Genomic DNA, 25,106 nt, shown 5'->3' on the forward strand with positions numbered 1-25,106 from the left:
TGATGGATGTCAGCCAGGAGGAATGATTAAACAGGGCAGTTAAAGGTACCTCCAGAATTTCTGTGGTAAAGTTTTGTTTGCTTTTGGTGTCAGTCTCGCTAAAATGTCTAAAAACAGTAAAAAAAAAAATAAATAAAGTGTCTTCTGCTTAACCTCACTGGTTAAGGAAAGATGTGAAAAAGAATAATCCAACTGCATATATACTAGGCTATGTAGTCTTACAATGGCATATGATATGTGGCTTTGAATATGTGACCGGAGGGATTTGGGTGGTGATATTGTCGCCTCTACTTTTCTGAAGGTTGACCCAGAGTGTTCTACATCAAGGGGGTCAAACTCATTTTAATTCAGAAACCACATTCATCCCAATTTGATCTCAAGTGGGCCAGACCAGTAAAATTAGAGCACAATAACCCATAACCACAACTTAAATTTCCCCTTTGTTTTAGTTTTAGAAAGTACATTCTGAAAATGTTCACATTTAATGAATTTTTTTTTACAAAACATAAACAACCTGAAATTTCTTAATAATATGTGTAATTTCAACAGTATTATGCCTCAGATGATCATTTACAAATTACTATGTACAGTTTACCTACAAAGGCACAAAGCATCCAGCCACAGGTATCTGGAACTGAACAATGTAATATTTTACTTTATGATCAAAACAACTTGTCAAAATCTAGAAATTATTTTAAATTTACATTAATTTCCTTATCTGCGGAGTGATCCTGACCACCTGTGCATGAAAATGGGTAAGTTATGCCCCTGTCTTGTAATCTTTTTAAATTTATACATAAATACATAAAAAGTGTGGCCATACAGTGGACAAATTTAAAATAGCCGTTACTTTTATTGAAAAATTGCAGTTAATGTCGTCACTGTAATTTTGCAGAATTGTCATATGGGGGAAGGATGTGTGTATATACAGTGCCTTGTGAAAGTATTCGACCCCCTTGAACTTTTCAACCTTTCGCCACATTTCAAGCTTCAAACATAAAGATATAAAATTTTAATTTTATACCTGGGAGACACACCAAACATGTGGAAGAAGGTGCTCTGGTCAGATGAAACCAAAATCGAACTTTTTGGCCACAATGCAAAACGATATGTTTGGCATAAAAGCAACACAGCTCATCATCCTGAACACACCATCCCCACTGTCAAACATGGTGGCAGCCTCATGGTTTGGGCCTGCTTTTCTTCAGCAGGGACAGGGAAGATGGTTAAAATTGATGGGAAGATGAATGGAGCCAAATACAGGAGCATTCTGGAAGAAAACCTGTTGGAGTCTGCAAAAGACCTGAGACTGGGACGGAGATTTATCTTCCAACAGGACAATGATCCAAAACATAAAGCCAAATCTACAATGGAATGGTTCACAAATAAACGTATCCAGGTGTTAGAATGGCCAAGTCAAAGTCCAGACCTGAATCCAATGGAGAATCTGTGGGCAGAGCTGAAGACTGCTGTTCACAAACGCTCTCCATCCAACCTCACTGAGCTCCAGCTGTTTTGCAAGGAAGAATGGGAAAGAATTTCAGTCTCTCGATGTGCAAAACTGATAGAGACATACCCCAAGCGACTTGCAGCTGTAATTGCAGCAAAAGGTGGCGCTACAAAGTATTAATGCAAGGGGGCCGAATAATATTGCACGCCCCACTTTTCAGTTTTTTATTTGTTAAAAAAGTTTAAAATATCCAATAAATTTCGTTCCACTTCACGATTGTGTCCCACTTGTTGTTGATTCTTGACAAAAAATTAAAATTTTATATCTTTATGTTTGAACCCTGAAATGTGGCGAAAGGTTGAAAAGTTCAAGAGGGCCGAATACTTTCACAAGGCACTGTATATACACATTAGCTGATTGGTTCTTGATCTGAATGTAGATTTTCACTGAAGTCATCAAAGATATGAATGAATACATATGGAATTAAGTAGTAAACAAAAAACTGTGAAATCAGTTAAGACATTGGTAGTGTCTACAGATACGGACCCGTACCCGTAGCCTGTGGCCTACGGATACTAAAACATTTTAGATTGTTGAAAAAATCCACCCTTTCTTTTGATTACTGCTTTGCACACTCTTGGTTTTCTCTCAACGTCGAAATACAGGGTGACACAATAAAACGGGAACTTTTTAGCAATCCAGTAAAACCAAGAGTGATGGAAGAACAATATTTTATTCATAGTAATTGAAACCTTAAAACACGCCATCAATCAATCAATCTTTATTTATAAAGCCCTTTTCATGCCAGGGAGCAGCTCAAAGTGCTTTACATAAAAACAATACAACAATTAAAAGCACTTAATACAGGAGATATAAAAACAAACACACGCACACACATACAAATACACATAAACACACACTCACACAAACTCGGGAATTAAGAACACTTGAGGAAATGCTATCTCGCACAGTGGGGAAACACCAGAGAATAAGGAACAGAGTAACATGGAAAAAAATAGGATATATAAATAAAAGCAATAAAAGCAATACAAAATTAAGATAAATAAATAAAAGGATGTATAGATAAAAATACATAAGATATATAAATAAAAGCAATAAGAGCAATAAAAATTAAGATAAATAAATACAAGGAATAAAAGACTTCAGACCGAACTGAAGCTGATGTAAAAAAGTAAAAACACGATAAATAATAAAATAACATAAGTAGCTAAAACCAGACTAAAAGGTTAAAATAATAAACAAATAAATAAATCTAGCTTAATCAAAAGCCAAGCTAAAAAGGTAGGTCTTGAGTTTGCTTTTAAAAATGTCCACATTCTCTGTTTTCCTCAGGTCCTCAGGCAGACTGTTCCACAAGCGTGGGCCGTAATGGCAGAAAGAGGCCTCACCATATGTTTTGGTTAAAACATGAGGAACAGTTAGAAGAGCGCTGCCTGAAGACCTGAGGGTTCTAAAAGGCACGTATTTCAAAAGTAGATCAGATAAATAATTTGGACCAAGACCATTAAAAGCTTTAAAAACTTCAGGCCATGTTTTAACTCATCCAGAGTTCTTGGTCGAGTCGTGCATTCTTGAAATCTACCTGGGGCTATCTCAAGAGTAAAGTGTACATGACTCGACCAAGAACTCTAAAAATAGTTATCTACAGGTTATTACGCTGTGATTTTACTAATCCTAACCCCTGCTTTAAATCATGTAAATATATTGTGTTCAATTTAAGCCATTAGCTGTGGATACAAATAATTAAATATGACATTTCCTAAAACATGTTGAACATGTCTGATACCTATTTCTCCTGGAGAATTTTAGAAGAAAAATACAAAACAAAATCAAAGCTAAAATCAAGATCACAATTTTGTCTGCTTAGCTTAGCTATAGAGGAGCAAACTTTGGATAGTAAGATTTTTCTCTGGGTTTCCTCTTAAACCCCAAATGGGAATTATCGAATATGAGGAAAATCTACCAAAAAAAATGAAAAAAAAAAACCATCCAAGACACTGAGGAAAATCTGAGGAAAAGTGTGAAAAGTTGGGCTTACAGGAGATAAAAGGGAGCAACCATGGTGCTTAATGAGCCATTTTTGCTCCTGACACCTCCCTTTCCTCCCCCTCCCTTCTTCCCTCCTCTTCAACTTGTTACTCTTTCTTTATGCAGAAGTGACCGTACGTCCCTCCCCCTTCTTTTCCATGTCTTTCGTGCTATTTTTTGCCTCCCCCCTCAGTTTCAGCCTCCTCCTTTTTTTGCATAACATTGCATTGTGTTCACACTGCTCCTTCCTCTCTCCCTTCTTGAACCACCTCATCCTCCCTTTCCCCTCTATTTCTGTTTTTTAAAAAAACATTTTCACACTTTTCCCTTGTTTTTCACAAACTCCCCTCGTACGTTTCTCCTCTTCCTGAGCTCCACTGTACCCTCCTCCCCTTCCACCCCTGACCTCTCCTCCCCTCTCTTTCAGCTCGGCCTCCCTCTTCCTGAGCTCACTCTGTCGTTGACATTCGCGTTGACTGGCCAGAGTCCGCGAGCTGAACACTCTCTTCTTTATTTGATCCTCTCTCTTCCATCTCTCTGCCGCTATTCACCCATTCAACTCTGTCCTGCCCTTAAGGTAAGTAGACTAGAAAATATTTAACAGTTGACTGAGTGTGTTAAGACATGTCACACACCCACACACACTAACGCTAACACACTTTAGAACTGTAAAGCAGTAAAAAGAAAGAGTTGCAACAGGCAGCCCTGTTGCCCACACACACACTCACTCAGAGCAAAGAAATGTGGACGTCGTTATGTAACGTTTGATTTTCAAAGTGGTGCTCGTAAAGTTACTTGAGATGCTTTTTCCTGGTTTGTGTTGGGGATGTGTGCTACCCTTGACCCACTTGTCATGCTTCAGAAAGTCTGGGTTTCATTACCACAACCCAAGTGAAATAAGTTTTCCTGCACAAAGAGTTTTAAAAGAGCTGATGAACCTCAAATCATCTCAAACTGTAATTTTGTAAATATATTACTTTATATAACAAAGAATTTCCTTTCTTAAATCTTAAGCATGTCGTTATTAACTCATCTTTTATTTCCTGTTTTGTGTTCCAACTTCTGTTTTTCTAGACTTGACTTTTAATCTCTGAGCCCACTTCCTGATCTGGCTCTGACATCTGATTGGCCATGGCGTACCATAGCTTCCTCCTGGAACCAATTAGCTGCCATGCTTGGAACAAAGATCGGTCCCGTAAGTCTGGCTACCCCTTCTGATTGGTCACTTGGTGGCCCTGAATCGTTTCATCTCTGAGAAGTTTTTTGTCATGATGTCACAGACCATCCTGCTGAGCCAGAGAACAAACAGCGTGATAGACAGAGGTTTGTGATTGGCTCTTAGGTGGGAGAAGGTATTTCCTGTTTCCGCTGATGGTGAGGCACTTGTGCGCCGTTAGCTGGAGGAAACCAACCCCATATTTGGCTGTTTTGATCATTGCTTCGGTTTCTGGGTGAAGCGGATGCAGCAATCGACTCATACGCTCATGCAGCTTCAGTTTGACTCAACTTGCAGCTTGAATTTCTCCATTTTGCAAGCAAAAATGCACAAGGTGCTGTTCTCAGATAAGCACTGCCTCTGACTCACAGGCTGACTATAACATGCAGTGTTTGCTGCAACATTGTGGGAAGGAAGGTTGCAGTTCACCCTTGTGCACCTGGAATTACGATTTTGTGAATGTGTATTTTTGTGTTGTATTTGTGGGAAGAAAAAAAATCAACACATAGAAGAAATTATTTTACAAGTACACAACTCATAGACTGTGGGATATCATATTTGCTGATACACATACAAATTCAATGTACACAACTACAAATTTGATGTTACAGGTGCTCAAACATTTTGCACCTGAAATACCTTCATATTCTTGGTCTATTTAAAGATACCATGTATCTGTGTTTTGCCTTCAGGCTCACACATGCTGTATTTCTCTGTTTTGTCTCGTGCAGCCAGTCAGCTGCTCTGTTCCACTGCACTTATCCGCCCTCACAAACTTCTCATGCTAGTCAAATGGTTCTTTGTCCTTCTACTGATGAACTCTCTATTTAATGATTTGAATATTTGTTTTTATGTTGCTGCACAGTGTGAATGTGTTCCTGTATTTTCAGAGATCGCCCTGTGTCCCAACAACCACGAGGTCCACATCTACAAGAAGGACGGGACCAAGTGGACCAAGATCCATGAGCTGAAGGAGCACAACGGGCAGGTGACAGGTGAGAAACAGGATCACACACTCGGTCATTCACCGCCACAACTCTTACCTCTGTCTGCTGCAAACAAGTTCAAGTTTAGTAACATGTGTAATGTGGTTTTGGTTCTTTGATATAAAAAGCATCAAATCCACCATCATGAAAGAGTTTTCCACTGAAGTGTGATGCTTTTCCTGGCCCCATGTCTATGAAAGAAATAGATCCACATTTTCCTGCTTACTGGCCTTCTGAGATTTGGATGAGAGGATTCATCCTGTTCTCATGTCTAAAGCCAGCAGCTAGTTAAATTAGCTTAAAATAGTGACAAAAGCAAGTCCAGTTGTGTTCAAAAGTAAAATAAATGACCTGTCAGTACCTCTAAAGCTCATTAATAAGCATGCTTCAGTTTCACTACAGCGGCTGCTACCAGTTTTGCCCAAGCTTTCATAGACAAAGTGGAGTTTTAACATCTCATTTCTAAAAAAGATAAAGCTCACAAACTCACTTCAGTAGTTTCTTTACACTGGAGTGTATTTACATTTTGTCTCTCTTGTTGCTTTTAAGTTATGATATTTACTTAATAAAAACATGATAGCACAATTTAATGTTTTATTGTATTATGTTACATTTATTATTATATTATCTGTCCATTCATATTAACATTGAAGAATACGTATTTGTTGTTCTACACATGAAACAACCAAGTACACACTCTACAGTGCTGTGCAAAAGTATTTGCCCCCCTGCAAAAATCTTCTATTTTTGCATTTATCTCACACTTAAATGTTCCAGATCATCAAATATATTTTATGTGAGACAAATACGCTGCCAAGGAACCAACCAGTTATTAAGTTCAGAAGAGCAATTACTTTTTCACAGAGGTGATATAGGTTTTCAATAAATCCTGAATAAATCGTCATTTAAGAACTGCATTTTGTGGGTTATCTCATGAACTTTTTGCCCCCCAGGTATCGACTGGGCTACTGACAGTAACCGTATAGTGACCTGTGGAGCGGACCGGAATGCTTACGTCTGGACCCTCAAAGAGGGAACATGGAAGCCCACCCTGGTCATCCTCAGGATCAATCGTGCTGCCCGCTGCGTGAAATGGTCACCAAAGGAGAACAAGTTTGCTGTGGGCAGCGGCTCACGCCTCATCTCCATCTGCTACTTTGAGCAGGAAAATGACTGGTGAGCTTCAGGAGAGCTGCTGAAAGTAAAAGTATTCGCCCTACAGAAGTCTTGTCTTCTTGCATATTTCTCTCATTTCAATTTTGCAGTTCACCAAAATAATTAAATGTATTTTAAATATTTGATTTAGAATAATTGAATTAAATTTATTAGTCAAATAAGAAATTGTAAACAATTAGATTAAATTAAAATAATAAATAGATTTTTAAATCTGTTGGATTAGAATAATTCTGGAAAAAGACCACATTCAACTGTTAATACACCCTTTTATTAAATTAAATTAAAAATATTTGAGATCCTTGATTTAAAATAATTAAGTTAAAATATGTGAATAAAATAATTATTAGTAAGATTTTGATTAAATTAAAATAATTAAAGTAATGAATACATTTTTTAAAAATTACATTATTTTCAATAAATTCAGAATAATAAAATTAAATAAATTAAATCTAAATTAAATTTTTGATTTCCATCCATCCACTGTCTATACACCGCTTAGGTCATAGGCGGGCTGGAGTCTATCCCAGCTGACTTAGGGCGAAGACAGGACACACGCTGGATAGGCCACCAGTCTGTCACAGGGCTACACATAGAGACAAACAATCATACTCACATTCAAAGCTACGGGCAATTTACAGTTATCAATTAACCTCAGAATGTTTTTAGACTGTGGGAGGAAGCCGAAGAACCCGTAGAAAACCCACACATGCACAGAGAGAACATGCAGAAAGATCCCAGGTTCAGGCCGGGAGGCGAACCATGGATCTTCTAGCTGCAAGACAACAGTGCTAACCAAGCCCTAAAATATATGAGTAAAATAATCAAATGTAAGCAAGTAGATTAAATTAAAAATAATTAATACATGTTTTAATTAATACATTTTTAAAAGATACATTTTTATTAATAAAATAAAATACAATGCAATTAAATCAAATTAAACACATTTTAAATATTTGATTCAAAATAATTAAATTAGAATATGTAGGTAAAATAATTAATTGTAAACAATTAGATTAAATTAGAATAACAGATATTTTTTAACTGTAAAAAATATTTGGAATAAATTCTGAATAATAAAATTAAATTACATAAAATCAAATGAAATTAAATGTATGTAAGTATTTTATTAAAAATACAATATGTAAGTCAAATAATTAAATGTCAACATTAATTTTGAATAATTAAATTGTCTTGAATAAATTCAGAATTATTTACTTTATTTTATTTTTAATTGAATTCAATCAAATTTTTGTTTTATTTTATTTTACTTTATTTAGCTTGTAACTACAGCTTGCTAACATAAGCCTCCAGCCTCAGTCTTTTACATCACCATGGACAAGTTGTAGTCCACTCTTCTCTGCAGAATAATTTTAATTCAGTCACATTAGACGTTTTTTGAGCATGAACTTTGACTTGGCCACTTCAGAACGTTAATTTAGTTCTTTTTGAGCCAATCAGAGAGGGTTATTGGTGGGATTCCAACATGTTGCGTTGTTACCTGTAGGTGGGTGTGTAAACACATCAAGAAGCCGATCCGCTCCACCATCCTGAGTTTGGACTGGCATCCCAACAACGTCCTGTTGGCTGCTGGATCCTGTGACTTCAAATGCAGGTATTTCTCTCTTACACCTGATATACAGTGGGTACGGAAAGTATTCAGACCCCTTAAAATTTTTCACTCTCTGTGTCATTGCAGCCATTTGCCAAAATCAAAAAAGTTCATTTTATAATAATAATACTGTATAAAGCATTCAGAGAGTGCAGTACTCTGCCGAGACAGTTCATTCTCCCTTATGGCATTGCCAGAAATGCTGCATTTTTTTAAAGGAAATGCAACATTTGTTTAGTAGTTATTGATGATCAGAAATCCCGGCAACATACAGTGGGTACGGAAAGTATTCAGACCCCTTGAAATTTTTCACTCTCTGTGTCATTGCAGCCATTTGCCAAAATCAAAAAAGTTCATTTTATTTCTCATTAATGTACACTCAGCACCCCATCTTGACAGAAAAAACAGAAATGTAGAAATTTTTTGCAAATTCATTAAAAAAGAAAAACTGAAATATCGCATGGTCATAAGCATTCAGACCCTGTGCTCAGTATTGAGTAGAAGTACCCTTTTCACCTAGTACAGCCATGAGTCTTCTTGAGAATGACGCAACAAGTTTTTCACACCTGGATTTGGGGATCCTCTGCCATTCTTCCTTGCTGATCCTCTCCGGTTCTGTCAGGTTGGATGGTGAACGTTGGTGGACAGCCATTTTGAAGTCTCTCCAGAGATGCTCAATTGGGTTTAGGTCAGGGCTCTGGCTGGGCCAGTCAAGAACGGTCACAGAGTTGTTCTGAAGCCACTCCCTTGTTATTTTAGCTGTGTGCTTAGGGTCATTGTCCTGTTGAAATGTGAACCTTCGGCCCAGTCTGAGGTCCTGAACACTCTGGAAGAGGTTTTCCTCCAGGATATCTCTGTACTTGGCCGCATTCATCCTTCCTTCAATTGCAACCAGTCGTCCTGTCCCTGCAGCTGAAAAACACCCCCACAACATGATGCTCCCACCACAATGTTTCACTGTAGGGATTGTATTGGGCAGGTGATGAGCAGTGCCTGGTTTTCTCTACACATACCGCTTAGAATTAACACCAAAAAGTTCAATCTTGGTCTCATCAGACCAGAGAATCTTATTTCTCATAGTCTGGGAGTCCTTCATGTGTTTTTTTTGGCAAACTCTATGCGGGCTTTCATGTGTCTTGCACTGAGGAGAGGCTTCTGTCGGGCCACTCTGTCATAAAGCCCCGACTGGTGGAGGGCTGCAGTGATAGTTGACTTTGTGGAACTTTCTCCTATCTCCCGACTGCATCTCTGGAGCTCAGCCACAGTGATCTTGGGTTCTTCTTTACCTCTCTCACCAAGGCTCTTCTCCCACGATTGCTCAGTTTGACTGGACGACCAGGTTTAGGAAGAGTTGTGATCATCCCAAACTTCTTCCATTTGAGGATTATGGAGGCCACTGTGCTCTTAGGAACCTTGAGTGCTGCAGAAATTCTTTTGTAACCTTGGCCAGATCTGTGCCTTGCCAGAATTCTGTCTCTGAGCTCCTTGGGCAGTTCCTTCGACCTCATGATTCTCATTTGCTCTGACATGCACTGTGAGTTGTAAGGTCTTATATAGACAGGTGTGTGCCTTTCCTAATCAATTCCAATCAGTTTAATTAAACACAGCTGGACTCCAATAAAGAAGCAGAACCATCTCGAGAAGGATCAGAAGAAATGGACAGCATGTGAGTTAAATATGAAAGTCGCTGCAAAGGGTCTGAATACTTCTGACCATGTGATATTTCAGTTTTTCTTTTTTAATAAATTTGCAAAAATTTCTACATTTCTGTTATTTTCTGTCAAGATGAGGTGCTGAGTGTACATTAATGAGAAATAAAATGAACTTTTTTGATTTTGGCAAATGGCTGCAATGACAGAGAGTGAAACATTTCAAGGGGTCTGAATACTTTCCGTTCCCACTGTCATATCTCTGTCTCCACTGCACCTATCAATAATAAAATAAAAGGCAAAAATTATTTTTTTTAAATTGGTTAAATGAATCCACTGGCATGTGCAATAATTTTGTACTAATTTCTATCTTGGTTAATTACCGCCTGGCAAAACATCATTTTCTGGAAGATATTGTTTTCAGCTGCATGGTCTTGCTTGCTTGTTTGTCTGTAACAATTTGGTTTCTGCGCGATAACTCGATAAAATATTGATGTAGCCTCACCATATTTGGTACACAGGTGTACCATAACAAGACACAGATCAAGTTCACATTTGGTGACCTTGACCTTATTTTCAAGGTCACAGGGGTCATCTTTGTCGCCGGGCGGTCCAAGTTTGTTGAAACTTCTTGTTTTGATTATTTTTTTCATTTTGTACTACATTTCCTAAATGCTTGTCTCATATCTCATTGTATCGTATCACATCTTATTTCATCTTATGTTATCTTATCGTATCTCATCGTATCGTATCAAATCTTATCTTATCTCATCTCATCATATCGTGCCTTATTGTGTCTCATGTCATCGTAGCTCATCATATTGTATTGTATCTCATCATATCATATCTTGTCGTACTTCACTGTATCTCATCGTATCATATCTTATCATGCCGTATCCACATGGTGTCGTATCTTGTATCATATGTATCTCATTGGATGATAGCTTATTTTATATCGTACCCTCATGGTATCGTGCCTCATTGTATCATATCATATCATATTGTATCTCATCGTGCCTCATCTTTTTGTATCTCAGCATATCTCAACATATCTCATATCTCATCATATCGTGTCTCATCGTATCTTATCATATCTCATCGTATCTCAACATATCTCACTGTATCTCAACATATCTCATCCTATCTCATCATAACATATCTCATCACATTGTATCTCATCATATCATATTTAATCCCATTTGTTGCATGTTTTCTTTCCGCATCTTATCTCATTATATAGCATCACATGTCATCTCTCTCATATTGTATCTCATCTCACTCATCGTATCGTATCTTATCTCATCTCATCTCATCTCATCTCATTCATCGTATCGTATCTGCAACTATTATTGTGTTTTTTTGTCTTTTTCTGCCAAATGAAATACTATAAATACAGTGGGTAGGCAGGTGGAGAAACCAGATAGTGACTGGCTCTGGATTAATTACAATATATCATATATTGTTTATTGTTAGCATGATATAAATATTGAATCCTTACAACATCTTCAACACCGGCCTACCGGCTAAACTGACGTCTTGAAACCTGAATTGTGAAAAATGTCATCACTTCGTAGATCCTAAACTGAGAGCAATGCAACCCAACTCTTGTGTCTCAGGGTGTTTTCAGCCTACATTAAGGAGGTGGAGGAGAAGCCTGGTCCGACTCCCTGGGGCAGCAAGATGCCCTTTGGGGAGGTGCTGTTTGAGTCTGGAGGCTCCGGAGCTGCAGCCCAGATATCAGCAGGAGGAGGTGGTGGTTGGGTTCACAGCGTTTGCTTCTCACACTCCGGAAACCGTCTGGCCTGGACCTCCCATGATTCCACTGTGTCCGTGGCAGAGGGAGGCAAGACTGGCACGTAAGAGAAGACAGGGTTACATACCTGGATGTGTTTGTGTTTGTGTGTGCTGCACTTTGACCTGTTGTATTGACTTGTACAGGCTGACCAGCCTGAGCTCAGAGACTCTGCCCCTGCTGTGTGTCACCTTCATCACCGAAAACAGCTTAGTTGCAGCTGTGAGTATCAATAAGTTAAGGCGTTTTTTTTAAAGTGCACATTCAACTATTCATACGTTCTTTTAATAAATTAAAATTAAACATATTTTAAATATTTGATTTAAAATGAAATGTAAGAGTAAAAAATTAAATGTAAGCAATTAGATTAAATTAAAATAATTAATACAAAAAATTAAATGATTTTGAATAAATTCTGGGTGATAAAATAAAGTAAAATTCTGAATAATAAAATGAAATGAAGTATATTTTACAAAGTTCATTTAAAATAAAGAATTTTAAATATGTATGTGTAATAATTAAATGGGATTAGATTAAATTAAAACTGCATAAGATTTTTTATTAATTCAATTACTTTTGAATAAATTCTGAATGATAAAATTAAATCAAATATGATTAAAGGAAATCAAATATATTTTACATATTTGGTTTAAAATAATGAAATAAAATGTGTAAGTAAAATAATCTAAAGTAAACAATTACATTAAATAAAGATAATGGCTACATTTTTTATTTAATGACATTATTTTTGAATAAATCTGAAATAATACAATTTAATCAAGTTAAATATATTTTAAATTTAGAATAAATTACAGATAGTTTAATTATTTTGAATCAATTCTGAATCACTTGATCACATCATTGTGATCACACCACAATGATTAAACTAATTCAGATTAATTTAATTAATAAAATAAAAATAATGTAGAATTAAATTAAGTCGATAAAGCTTGTAACTACAGCTTGTTAAAGGGGAACTTCGGTTTTTTCAACCTGGGGTCTGTTTTCATATGTCATTTCATACATGTGAGTGATGGAGAAATGAATTTTTGTCATAGCTCCAGTATTTAGCCAGGCAGGCAGCTTAGCAGCTCAGCTAGCAGCTCAGCTAGCAGCTCAGCTAAGCTGCCTGCCTGGCTAAATACTGGAGCTATGTCGAAAATTCATTTCTCCATCACTCACATGTATGAAATGACATATGAAAACAGACCCCAGGTTGAAAAATAACGAAGTTCCCCTTTAACATAATTCTTCATATTCTATTGATCATTGTCAGCCAGGCATGGTATGTTGCAACAAAATCCGGAACTGAACTAAACAAAGACGCATTTTCTGAAAAGAACTGAAGGTTCTTTTTGTGTAAATGAAGAAATGGTTTATTTTTTCTTTGAGTTATGTAGTCTCCCTTTTTTTTAAAAAACAACAAAAAAAAAAGGTTATTGCACTAACAATCTCATAGAAGCATGTTGGTATTACAGTTTTTTGTTTGCAGTACTTTCTAGCTCCACAAGTTAGCATCCTCAAGTGTTTCTGTTCCTACAGGGCCATGACTGTTACCCAGTGCTTTTTGTGTACGACAGTGCCAAAAGCAGCCTAATGTTTGGTGGCAAGCTGGACGTTCCCAAGCAGGCGGCCCAGAAGGGCATTAGTGCTAGGGAGCGTTTCCAGAACCTGGACCGTCGAGCCTCTGAAAGCCAGAGCACCGACAAGGACCTGCACACGCTCCATAAGAACAGCATCAGGTTTGGAGAAACAAGTGTTCTGGGTCTGGGCTGTAAAACATGGCTGGTGTATAAAGTGCAGGGGAAAGAAATTAAGATCTGAGTGATGCAGAGGTGGAAGTGAGCTTTGGTTGCACAACCCTGTTGAAGAAAATTGAAGTGAAGAGTGACAAAGTCTGATTTGTACAATTCTATAGTCTCCTTTAGCAGACACTTTTATCCAAAGTACTGTACATCTGAGAGTAGAAACAACACGAGCAAGGATGTGGTCAGGAGAAAACAACCTGGATAAGAGAATAACAAGTCCAAATGGGATATGACCTTGGTGCCTACAGGCAGTGTGGGAGATAATAAGATTTTTTTCTTTTTGCATTTTGATTGGTGTGAGTCTTAAATACAGTGAGGGTGTAGTGACATGAAATCATCCACATCAGATCTGAGTCATCAATCTGTGCAATGGAACCTTTCCACCAATAAATCACAAAACATGGTTGTTTTCATCTCTGTATAACTTAGCAATGTGAAATACATTATCATAATAATTATCATGTGTTTGTTAAACTGCAGCCTTTGACTTGTCTCAAACAATCTTGTAGCCAAATCTCAGTGCTGGAAGGAGGAAGGAACCAGTGCACCAAGTTCTGCACCACCGGCATGGATGGAGGGATGGGCATCTGGGACGTCAAGGTAACGCTCAGTCTGATTGTTAGATTCTGGCTTTAACTGTGGAATTTCACACATTCCTCAATATCTTTTCAGACTCTGGAGTCTACTATGAAGAACTTGAAGATAGTCTGAACTGAAGTTTACATTTCCCAGACTACAGTATAATCGCTTCCGGAGATTTGAAGAAAGCTGCTGCCTTAGTACATAAAACTCTTCTGCCTTATTTTAGTCAGGTTTTTATATATATATATATACAAGCTAAGCGATCAGACTTCAGGTCAAATACTGTTTGTTAATCCCTCTGAAGCTCTCTGCTGAGCTAGTTCATTTCAACGCTGTGTACAGAGGCATTGACCACAGGTCTGCAAACGGTACTTATTAAGTTAGATTAGAACAATCACAAAGAGCTCAAACTGAGCTGAATGCTTAAAGCAGATATTTTATATTATTCATGATGAAGGACTTCAGTATTTCTTAAAAGCTTATGCTGGTCATAATACACATTTAATAAATGAATACTGTTATACTGCTCTACAGAGTGTGGTTCATATGTGTGTGTGTGTGTGTGTGTGTGTGTGTGTGTGTGTGTGTGTGTGTGTGTGTGTGTGTGTGTGTGTGTGTGTGTGTGTGTGTGTGTGTGTGTGTGTGTGTACTTGTTTCTGCTATACCAGTGGAGACTTTGACCTGACTCTGCGCTATAGGTGGTGACTCGTCTTACGTTGGGGACCTAAAATGAGGTCCCCACGGGTGGCAACAGCATTTTCTTGGCCATGTTGTTGTTACGGCCATGTTGTTGTTACTAAAAATGTAAAAGTGCAAAAACGTTTCTTTAGGGTTAGGCATTGTTTTGGTGTTGGCTAAGGTTAGGGTTAGGGTAAGGGTTAGGGGTTAGATATGAATGGGAGTCAATGGTATGTCCCCACAATGATAGAAAAACATTGTGTGTGTGTGTGTGTGTGTGTGTGTGTGTGTGTGTGTGTGTGTGTGTGTGTGTGTGTGTGTGTGTGTGTGTGTCTGTGTCTGTGTCTGTGTCTATGGATCTGGATGAAGAATTTTGCCTGAAAGGTTTATTCTTGGTCTTTTGGTCTTTCAAGCCACTGTTGTGTACTATTCTCACCTCCACTTTCTCAAAGAGATAGAGAAAATATTTCAAAGTTTTAACACCACAGTTCCAACTGAGCACGCTCCATCTGCTGATGACAAACTGTGAGTCAAAAGTCCAGAAAATGTGAGTTTATATGGTTTTTATCAACCTGAAGAAGAGTAATCGCATGACATCCCACAGTGACCCTTAAATCCTGACTAAACCAAAAATGAGCAAAAAGATGAAGCTGAGTCCTGTAACAGCACTACCCTGACTTTAATTATGTACAACTTTAAGCAGGAATTTAAACAGATGTGTTTTATAAAAAAAATCCACTCCCCTTACAGCTGTCATGCAGATGAAATTATCTATTGAAACATTAACAGTTTTTTCTGCCCACATGTCATAATCATAAAGTAGCCTAGACTTCAACTCTATGCAAATGAGATGTGAAGCTGCCGTACAACCTCTAAACTAGCCGTTGTTGAACTAAAACGAGGACAAATTCAGCAGCTTATTTCTTGCCTGTAATGTTTTCAGAAATATTTTTCACTGAACTGTTTTCATAATAAAGAGGAAGTTTGCTACCATATTGGTCCAACATTCTGGACGATGATCAAAATGTCAGCGACTCAAACCCCAGTGCTGTCATTGTTGGGCTCTTGAACTTTTCCCTTCCTACTCCAGGGTACTGTACCATGGTGGACCCTGCGCTCTGACCCCAATTGGGGTGTGAGAAACAACATTTCACAATGAATCCATCAAAGTTTATTTCTATAGCCCTTTACAACAGCCCAAAGGGTGACCAAAGTGCTTCACAGTGAGAAACAAGAGAATAATTTAAAAACAATACAGTAACGTATAACAGGACAAACAATCACACTTGCACTCACACCTATGGGCAAATTTAGAATAATCAATTAACCTCAGCACATTTTTGGATGATACTGTAAAATGTATTCATGAAAAATAAAGATTTCTTCTACAGCGTCTCCAAGCATCTTTAAGGACCTTGTCGTCCTGTCCCTGCAGCTGAAAAACACCCCCACAACATGATGCTCCCACCACCATGTTTCACTGTAGGGATTGTATTGGGCAGGTGATGAGCAGTGCCTGATTTTCTCTACACATACCGCTTAGAATTAACACCAAAAAGTTCAATCTTGGTCTCATCAGACCAGAGAATCTTATTTCTCATAGTCTGGGAGTCCTTCATGTGTTTTTTGGCAAACTCTATGCGGGCTTTCATGTGTCTTGCACTGAGGAGAGGCTTCCGTCGGGCCACTCTGTCATAAAGCCCCGACTGGTGGAGGGCTGCAGTGATAGTTGACTTTGTGGAACTTTCTCCTATCTCCCGACTGCATCTCTGGAGCTCAGCCACAGTGATCTTTGTGTTCTTCTTTACCTCTCTCACCAAGGCTCTTCTCCCACGATTGCTCAGTTTGGCTGGACGGCCAGGTCTAGGAAGAGTTGTGATCATCCCAAACTCCTTCCACTTGAGGATTATGGAGGCCACTGTGCTCTTAGGAACGTTGAGTGCTGCAGAAATTCTTTTGTAACCTTGGCCAGATCTGTGCTTTGCCACAATTCTGTCCCTGAGCTCCTTGGGCAGTTCCTTCGACCTCATGATTCTCATTTGCTCTGACATGCACTGTGAGTTGTAAGGTCTTATATAGACAGGTGTGTGCCTTTCCTAATCAATTCCAATCAGTTTAATTAAACACAGCTGGACTCCAATAAAGAAGCAGAACCATCTCGAGAAGGATCAGAAGAAATGGACAGCATGTGAGTTAAATATGAAAGTCGCTGCAAAGAGTCTGAAATACTTGACCATGAGATACACACGTGGACAAAATTGTTGGTACCCCTCAGTTAAAGAAGGAAAAACCCACAATTCTCACTGAAATCACTTGAAACTCCCAAAAGTAACAATAAATAAAAATGTATTGAAAATTAAATAATCAAAATCAGCCATCACTTTTGAATTGTTGATTAACATAATTATTTAAAAAAACAAACTAATGAAATAGGGCTGGACAAAAATGATGGTACCCATAACTTAATATTTTGTTGCACAACCTTTTGAGGCAATCACTGCAATTAAACGATTTATGTATTTGTCAATGAGCGTTCTGCAGCTGTCAACAGGTGTTTTGGCCCACTCCTCATGAGCAAACAGCTCCAGTTGTCTCAGGTTTGATGGGCGTCTTCTCCAAATGGCATGTTTCAGCTCCTTCCACATATGTTCAATGGGATTCAGATCTGGGCTCATAGAAGGCCACTTTAGAATAGTCCAACGCTTTTCTCTCAGCCATTCTTGGGTGTTTTTGGCTGTGTGTTTTGGATCGTTGTCCTGTTGGAAGACCCATGACCTGCGACTGAGACCAAGCTTTCTGACACTAGGCAGCACATTTCTCTCCAGAATGCCTTGATAGTCTTCAGATTTCATCGTACCTTGCACACTTTCAAGACACCCTGTGCCAGATGCAGCAAAGCAGCCCCAAAACATTACTGAGCCTCCTCCATGTTTCACCGTAGGGACAGTGTTCTTTTCTTCGTATGCTTGGTTTTTGAGTCTATGAACATAGAGTTGATGTGCCTTACCAAAAAGCTCCAGTTTGGTCTCATCTGTCCAAAGGACATTCTCCCAGAAGCTTTGTGGCTTGTCAACATGCATTTTTGCAAATTCCAGTCTCGCTTTTTTATGAGTTTTTTTCAGCAGTGGTGTCCTCCTTGGTCGTCTCCCATGAAGTCCACTTTGGCTCAAACAACGACGAATGGTGCGATCTGACACTGATGTACCTTGGCCTTGGAGTTCACCTTTAATTTCTTTGGAGGTAGCTCTGGGCTCTTTGGATACAATTCGAACGATCCGTCTCTTCAATTTGTCATCAATTTTCCTCTTGCGGCCACGTCCAGGGAGGTTGGCTACTGTCCCGTGGGTCTTGAACTTCTGAATAATATGAGCCACTGTTGTCACAGGAACTTCAAGCTGTTTAGAGATGGTCTTATAGCCTTTACCTTTAAGATGTTTGTTTATAATTTTTTTTCGGATGTCCTAGGACAATTCTCTCCTTCGCTTTCTGTTGTCCATGTTCAGTGTGGTACACACCTTTTCACCAAACAGCAGGGTGACTACTTGTCTCCCTTTAAATAGGCAGACTGACTGATTATGAGTTTGGAAACACCTGTGATGTCAATTAAATGACACACCTGAGTTAATCATGTCACTCTGGTCAAATAGTTTTCAATCTTTTATAGAGGTACCATCATTTTTGTCCAGGCCTGTTTCATTAGTTTGTTTTTTTTAAATAATTATGTTAATCAACAATTCAAAAGTAATGGCTGTTTTTGATTATTTAATTTTCAATAAATTTTTATTTATTGTTACTTTTGTGAGTTTCAAGTGATTTCAGTGAGAATTGTGGGTTTTTCCTTCTTTAACTGAGGGGTACCAACAATTTTGTCCACGTGTGTATTTCAGTTTTTCTTTTTTAATGAATTTGCAAAAAATTTCTACATTTCTGTTTTTTTCTGTCAAGATGAGGTGCTGAGTGTACATTAATGAGAAATAAAATGAACTTTTTTGATTTTGGCAAATGGCTGCAATGACACAGAGAGTGAAAAATTTCAAGGGGTCTGAATACTTTCCGTACCCACTGTATGTTGCCGGGATTTCTGATCATCAATAACTACTAAACAAATGTTGCATTTCCTTAAAAAAAAATGCAGCATTTCTGGCAATGCCATAAGGGAGAATGAACTGTCTCGGCAGAGTACTGCACTCTCTGAATGCTTTACACAGTATTATTATTACAGAACTGAACTAAAGTCACTGTCATGTGACCCGCTAGTGACACAGGAAACAGTGTGTTGCATCATGTTAAAACACCCCTGTGACCACATGTGATGTGAATTTCAGGTCAACACCGAGATTAGTGCTAATGCTAATCTCCCATCACTAGTGAACCTAACCCCCAAAATGTTTCTTGGCTCTCGGTGCAGCAGTCTGCCCCAAAATCTGACCAAGTAAACCCTGATGACATCACCTAGGTGATATTTTCCCACAGGAGAAAAATGCAGCTCCTTTTCATCCAAACACCACATTAAAGACAAAAAAAGCCCTGAGAGCGCAGTACTCCGCCAAGGCTGCTCAGTTAACATGTCATTTCCGATGGATGAAATCTGCAATAAAAAATGGCCTTGTGCTAAACACGGGCATGTGTTATGCATGTGCACGTTATGTATTTATACCGAATCGTGTGTAAATGATTCTTATAAAGGTCTCTTGATCAGTTGATCACTTTTGGCAAGCCTTTGTTTTGCTAGTGTTACAATAACCGTTCCCTTAAGGCTTTTATTTTGAAGACGTATTTTTAGTGCTACTGGCTTTTATTTTGTCACCATTCCAGCAGGACCATAAGCGTTTGTCTAAGAAGCAGTTTCTTGACATGATGAAGATGCTGCCGAAAAGTCCGAAAATTCACGTAAAGATGAAAGAAAATAGTTACACGCTGTTGCTGTCTCCCAAGGATGTGTATAAACTTAGAAGCACCTAGGTGGAATCGGGACAAGCTCTTATGCTGTTTCCTGAAGAAAGGAGAGAAGGACAGAAAGGTGAATTTGTGTTCAAAATAAGGCTGACGGCAAATAGAGGCTTTGTGAAACATCAGGAGCGTTTCACCATTTTCTGGCTGGGGTTGGCTACATTGCATGACCTAAATATGTAGCAGGCGGCAGGAATTGACGGGACCCCACAGTTTAATCATTTGTTCCTTGTATGATTTCCAACTGATAAATCACAGTCAATTTTTAGTAGGATCACAATCATTTCATCGTCAGCAGGTAACTAACACAGTGTTCACATCATGGTAACAGCAACACATTGTCGGCAACTATATCTCACCATGGGAAATCCTTAACAAAGCCATGGATCCAGATTATAAGCCGCATCACTTTCAAAATTTAATGAGGTGGTCCTTATGTCATTTCTGACTGTCCTTGAAAATTTCATCCAAATCCATTACTCCGTTTTTGAGTAATGTTTCACACTGACAGACAGACAAACAGACAGACTCAGACAAACGTACACGGATCATCACATAACTCCTCTGTTCCTTGGCGGACTAACCAATCATCAGATCGTGTGTCGCCCCCTGCAGGCGGCAGCAGAAGCTGCACGCACAGGTGCAAATCTGCATGAATTTCTCAGCTTCTCAGCTATGAATCAGTCCCTCAGAAAATGATGTGGCAGCCTTCAGTGATGAAAAACAAGCCTCCTCACTGAGTCGTGATGAAGTGAACACACACACACACACACAAGAGAGAGAGAGTGAGAGAGAGAGCTCCAGCAGCAGCACCGACCCGGCAGCACTCTCTCCCTGCCGCCCACACTCCCTGGACCGGACGCTCTGCAGGCGACTGGATGGGGATGCGTCAGTCTCCCGGTGCTGCTTGAGATGAGGATAAGACGACGACGGTGAAGTGGCTACGGTGCTCGTTTAGGAGTGAATGTGTTCCTCCTCGGTGCGAACTGAGCAAAACGCAGCGGGTTAAAACCGCCCAACAGTCAGAGAGGATCCGGGCTTCAGCCACACTGTCTGTCTGCTGTCAACTGTTGCTTATTTTCTCTGTAAATGAATCTTGTAAGGTAGGTGGAGGCATCATTTTTTCCTTCTGGTTAATCATTTTTAAGCAGATAAACAGGAACATGAATGCTGTGGAGCCTGCGGAGGATGGGGATGAAGTTACTGAAAGGCTGTAATGAAGTCGATATAAATCTCTACATGTCATGATGCATCTTCCAGCTTAGCTTTTATTTCCATGACAAACATTATTAAGAATACACACACACACACCTACCTCTCATCTTGGTACATCTTCTGCTTTGTGTGACACTACAGGCCACACACAACCTCCTCCTTGTCATATGTTTTGATGGGTTTTTTTTTAGCTTTTAAAAGCATTCTTCAGAGTTGTTTCAGTAGCAGCCCACACAGCACGAGGCCTTTGAAACCCACGTGCTTTCTAAGCTGATTTTATTGAAACCTATATCTTGCAGGAGCACATGCCAGTTGTATTTTTAGCAGCTTAAAGGGGAACTTCCATTTTTTTCAACCTGGGGTCTGTTTACATATGTCATTTCATACATGTGAGTGATGGAGAAATGAATTTTCGACATAGCTGCAGTATTTAGCCAGGCAGGTAGCTTAGCAGCTCAGCTAGCAGCTCAGCTAGCGAAAAGAATGGGGCAACTTGCCCCCTCGCGTCAAAGTCCGCCCTGACGTGCTTCTTTTCCCACACTGACCGGCTCGGACAGTCTCAACGAGTTTCCCACAACATAATAGAGATGAGAAGTGAACGAAAATCTCCACATTACTTGGCGATTGCTATTTGTTGTGGTCTGTATTCAAATCTTGGGATGCTAGAAAGCAAATCTCGTTCCGAGCTATCGCGCAATTTCGGAACGAAATTTGCTTTCTAGCGTCCCAAGATTTGGACACAGACCACAACAAATAGCGATCGCCAGGTAATGTGGAGGTTTTCATTCACTTCTCATCTCTAGTATGTCGTGGGACACTCGTTGAGACTATCCGAGCCGGTCAGTGTGGGGAAAAAAAGCACGTTAGGGCGGACTTTGACGCGGGGGGGCAAGTTGCCCCATACTTTTCGCTAGCTGAGCTGCTAAGCTGCCTGCCTGGCTAAATACTGGAGCTATGTCGAAAATTCATTTCTCCATCACTCACATGTATGAAATGACATATGAAAACAGACCCCAGGTTGAAAAAAACCGAAGTTCCCGTTTAACAATGCAAAAAGATTTGAAGAGGCCGGAGAACATATTTGCTCTGCAGGAATTTTTATGATGGAGGAAAACTAAAAGATAAATCACCCATATTGTAAGATTTTCTTGTACTATATCATTTAGAATTTAGTTGTTTTGTATTTTTGAGTGCTGAATGGAACAAATAAGATATTAACAAGTGTCACTTTACTTTCGACAGCTTTGTCACTTCGCCTACTAATATGCAGTTAAGTTCACTGGACTGTGGAGCTTTAATTATCTTTTTTTATCTTGTCTTTTTTTTAATTACCTGACTGATCAAATTCTTGTTTTGTGAAGCCAACGACTGAAATATGTTTGAGAAAATCAGCAGATCTCTCCTGTCAGACACATTTTCTGTCAGCCAGTTATTTAAATAACTCACCCAAAGAGCAGGATGAGCAAGGCCAACAATATTAATTCATATTCACCATTAATAGGACTGAAGTCATCGTGGATCGATAAGACGACCAGAGCAGAGAGTCTGTTCTTTCCGTCTGAGAGGAGTTATGGTGATGTTTCCAGTTACTGTCTCTGTGCCTGGCCTCTGGCTGGCTAATTATCAGCCAGCTTCATAAAGTCACTAATGACCCGGCCAAGCCTGCTGGGCCTGGCAAGGACAAACACACACCAAACAGAGAGTTAGTCAAACAGTGTGAGGCCAGAGTTGGGCAAGGGAAGCTTTAATTTGGGTTAAGACAGCGTGTTTCTGGGCTGGGTCGGTTGTATTAATAACTCTCAATGAGTGTCACTCTGAAAACAGCTGCTTAATGAAAGACAACACAATGAGGTGAGAGAAGATATGTGTCTGTATGTGAGGTGGATTTTGTATCCTCTTGCATCAAAGCTTCTGGAGTGTCTTTGAAATCAGTATTGTTTCCATTTTCAGAGCAATAACAAGGTTGAAAGCAGCTTGTGTAGAAGGAAAACACTGAGTATCACACAGACACGCCAGAGACTAATTGGAGGATCATGCTGCTCGACTTGGACTGATGTGTTGGTTTTAGATAAGCTGTAGGCAGAGTGAACATTTCATTTTTTTCATGATGAAAAGGCACACAATGCACAGCTCCACAGATGTCCAGGATAAATTACTCTGTTAGGTGTTTTTTCTTCCTCTGGCTGAAACAAGTAGATTCTTCTGAGTGGTGCGTGGTATTCCCTTTGATGACAGCTGCTCCAACCAATCTTAGAACGATGTGTGTGTGTGTGAAACAGAGATATCACTAAATGTAGGTCTCTTATGAAATCTGGCTATGCAAGATGCAGCATTAAAATAGGGAGGGGTTGTGTGTGTGTGTGTGTGTGTGTGTGTGTGTGTGTGTGTGTGTGTGTGTGTGTGTGTGTGTGTGTGTGTGTGTGTGTGTGTGTGTGTGTGTGCATGCATGCATGTGTGTATGTATGTGTGTGTGTTTTGCCTGTCTGCATGGATGTCTTTCTCCATTTGCCTTCCTGCATGTTAATTTAATCATCGGGAACCAGAGAGGAGACATGGCGGCGAAACAGGAGAGGGAGATCCCTGCTCTGTGGTTTCCATGACAACAATGACATCACTGACAAAGTGCTACATCTTGAGCTGCTCCGTGCAAAGTGTTCATATCCACACAACAGATTCCACTTTACATGTGTCTGTGTGTCTGTGTGTGAGAGAACATGCAAGCGTTGCTGAACGTGTGAATTGTTTAGGACACACCTCTGGTTCAGTTGGTCTGTGGTTACCCACTGTTGCCACGCAACGGCTGTCATGGCAACAAGTTGAAGCATGATCTTGTATTGCTAAGCGAAATAACAGGATGAGATGAGATTTTAATAGCACCGCCGAGATACAAGTACAGGGTGACATAAAAAAACAGGAACTTTTTAACAATCCAATAAAACCAAGAGTGATGGAAGAAAAATATTTTATTCATAGTATTTGAAACCTTAAAACATGCCATTTAAGAAACAATGGTGGAATTTTCATTTTTTTAAAAAAAATTTTCCTATAGATGGCGTCCTCCTGTATGAATGCATTCTTGAAATCTGCTGTTGAGATTCCTCATTGACCACTGCAACATCTCAGCTGGGGTACTGTGAATTTCATCCTGAATTCTCTGTTTTAACTCATCCAGAGTTGTTGGTCGAGTCGTGTACACTTTACTCTTGAGATAGCCCCAGGTACACTTCAAGAATATCAGACATGAATATCAGACATGTTCAACATGTTTTAGGAAATGTCATATTTAATTATTTGTATCCACAGCTAATGGCTTAAACTGAACACAATATACTTACATGATTTAAAGCAGGGGTTAGGATTAGTAAAATCACAGCGTAATAACCTGTAGATAACTATTTTTTCCCTAAGTTTGAGTGCAAGAAAAGTACATTCTGAAAAAGAACTATCTTTCACAAAACACTACGAACAACCTGAATTTTAAGAAAAACAAATGTAATTTCCACAACATTGTGCCTCAGTTTATCATTTATACACCCCTTGTCAAAGGTTTTAGGACACTGTCTCATTCAAATAAAGTAGAACCTGTCCTACAACTTTTGACAGGGGGGTGTATTTCGTCATATGGATGTGATCAGGGCAGGACTCTGATCATATATGTAAAGTTTCAGGCAGATTGGAGCATGTCCAGGGCATTTACACAGCATTTGAAATTTCATGGCGAAGGATCAAAATTCCAGAGGCCGCCACGGACACGCCCTTTGACTTTGGAAAAAGATTTTAATAACTTTGGATCATTAAGGCCTCCTGTATGTACCGGCCGAATTTGAGGTGAATTGGAGTTTCCCCCTAGGAGGAGTTCGCTCTAGAAAAAAAATGAAAAATGGGCAAAATCTGACATTCAATGCAAAATACCTCACTTCCTGTTGGGTTTGGAATGTGGCTGTCA

At 39.2% G+C, this 25,106-nt stretch overlaps 2 protein-coding genes across 3 annotated transcripts in view; both read left to right on the forward strand.

Moving 5' to 3' along the window:
- The first annotated feature begins 3,781 nt into the window (after positions 1–3,781).
- arpc1b (actin related protein 2/3 complex, subunit 1B) lies at positions 3,782–14,838 on the forward strand. The gene is made up of 10 exons (XM_022216672.2): positions 3,782–4,076; positions 4,574–4,694; positions 5,606–5,710; positions 6,655–6,877; positions 8,382–8,489; positions 11,752–11,991; positions 12,074–12,149; positions 13,470–13,669; positions 14,245–14,335; positions 14,408–14,838. The coding sequence occupies exons 2-10, from the start codon at positions 4,631–4,633 to the stop codon at positions 14,444–14,446; spliced, it is 1,146 nt and encodes a 381-aa protein (XP_022072364.1). The 5' UTR covers positions 3,782–4,076; positions 4,574–4,630; the 3' UTR covers positions 14,447–14,838.
- Positions 14,839–20,584: 5,746 nt separating this feature from the next.
- LOC110967155 (monocyte to macrophage differentiation factor 2-like) overlaps positions 20,585–25,106 on the forward strand; it is a 30,663-nt gene continuing 26,141 nt past the window's right edge. Inside the window, exon 1 of one of the 2 annotated variants that reach the window (XM_022216669.2) lies at positions 20,585–21,048. In XM_022216669.2, the coding sequence (XP_022072361.1) occupies positions 21,035–21,048 (14 nt within the window). In that variant the 5' untranslated portion in view covers positions 20,585–21,034. The remainder of the gene's footprint in view (positions 21,049–25,106) is intronic. The other variant, XM_022216671.2, reaches the window with a different exon arrangement.

This window comes from Acanthochromis polyacanthus, chromosome 3 (assembly GCF_021347895.1).
Source record: "Acanthochromis polyacanthus isolate Apoly-LR-REF ecotype Palm Island chromosome 3, KAUST_Apoly_ChrSc, whole genome shotgun sequence".
NCBI lineage: Eukaryota > Metazoa > Chordata > Actinopteri > Pomacentridae > Acanthochromis > Acanthochromis polyacanthus.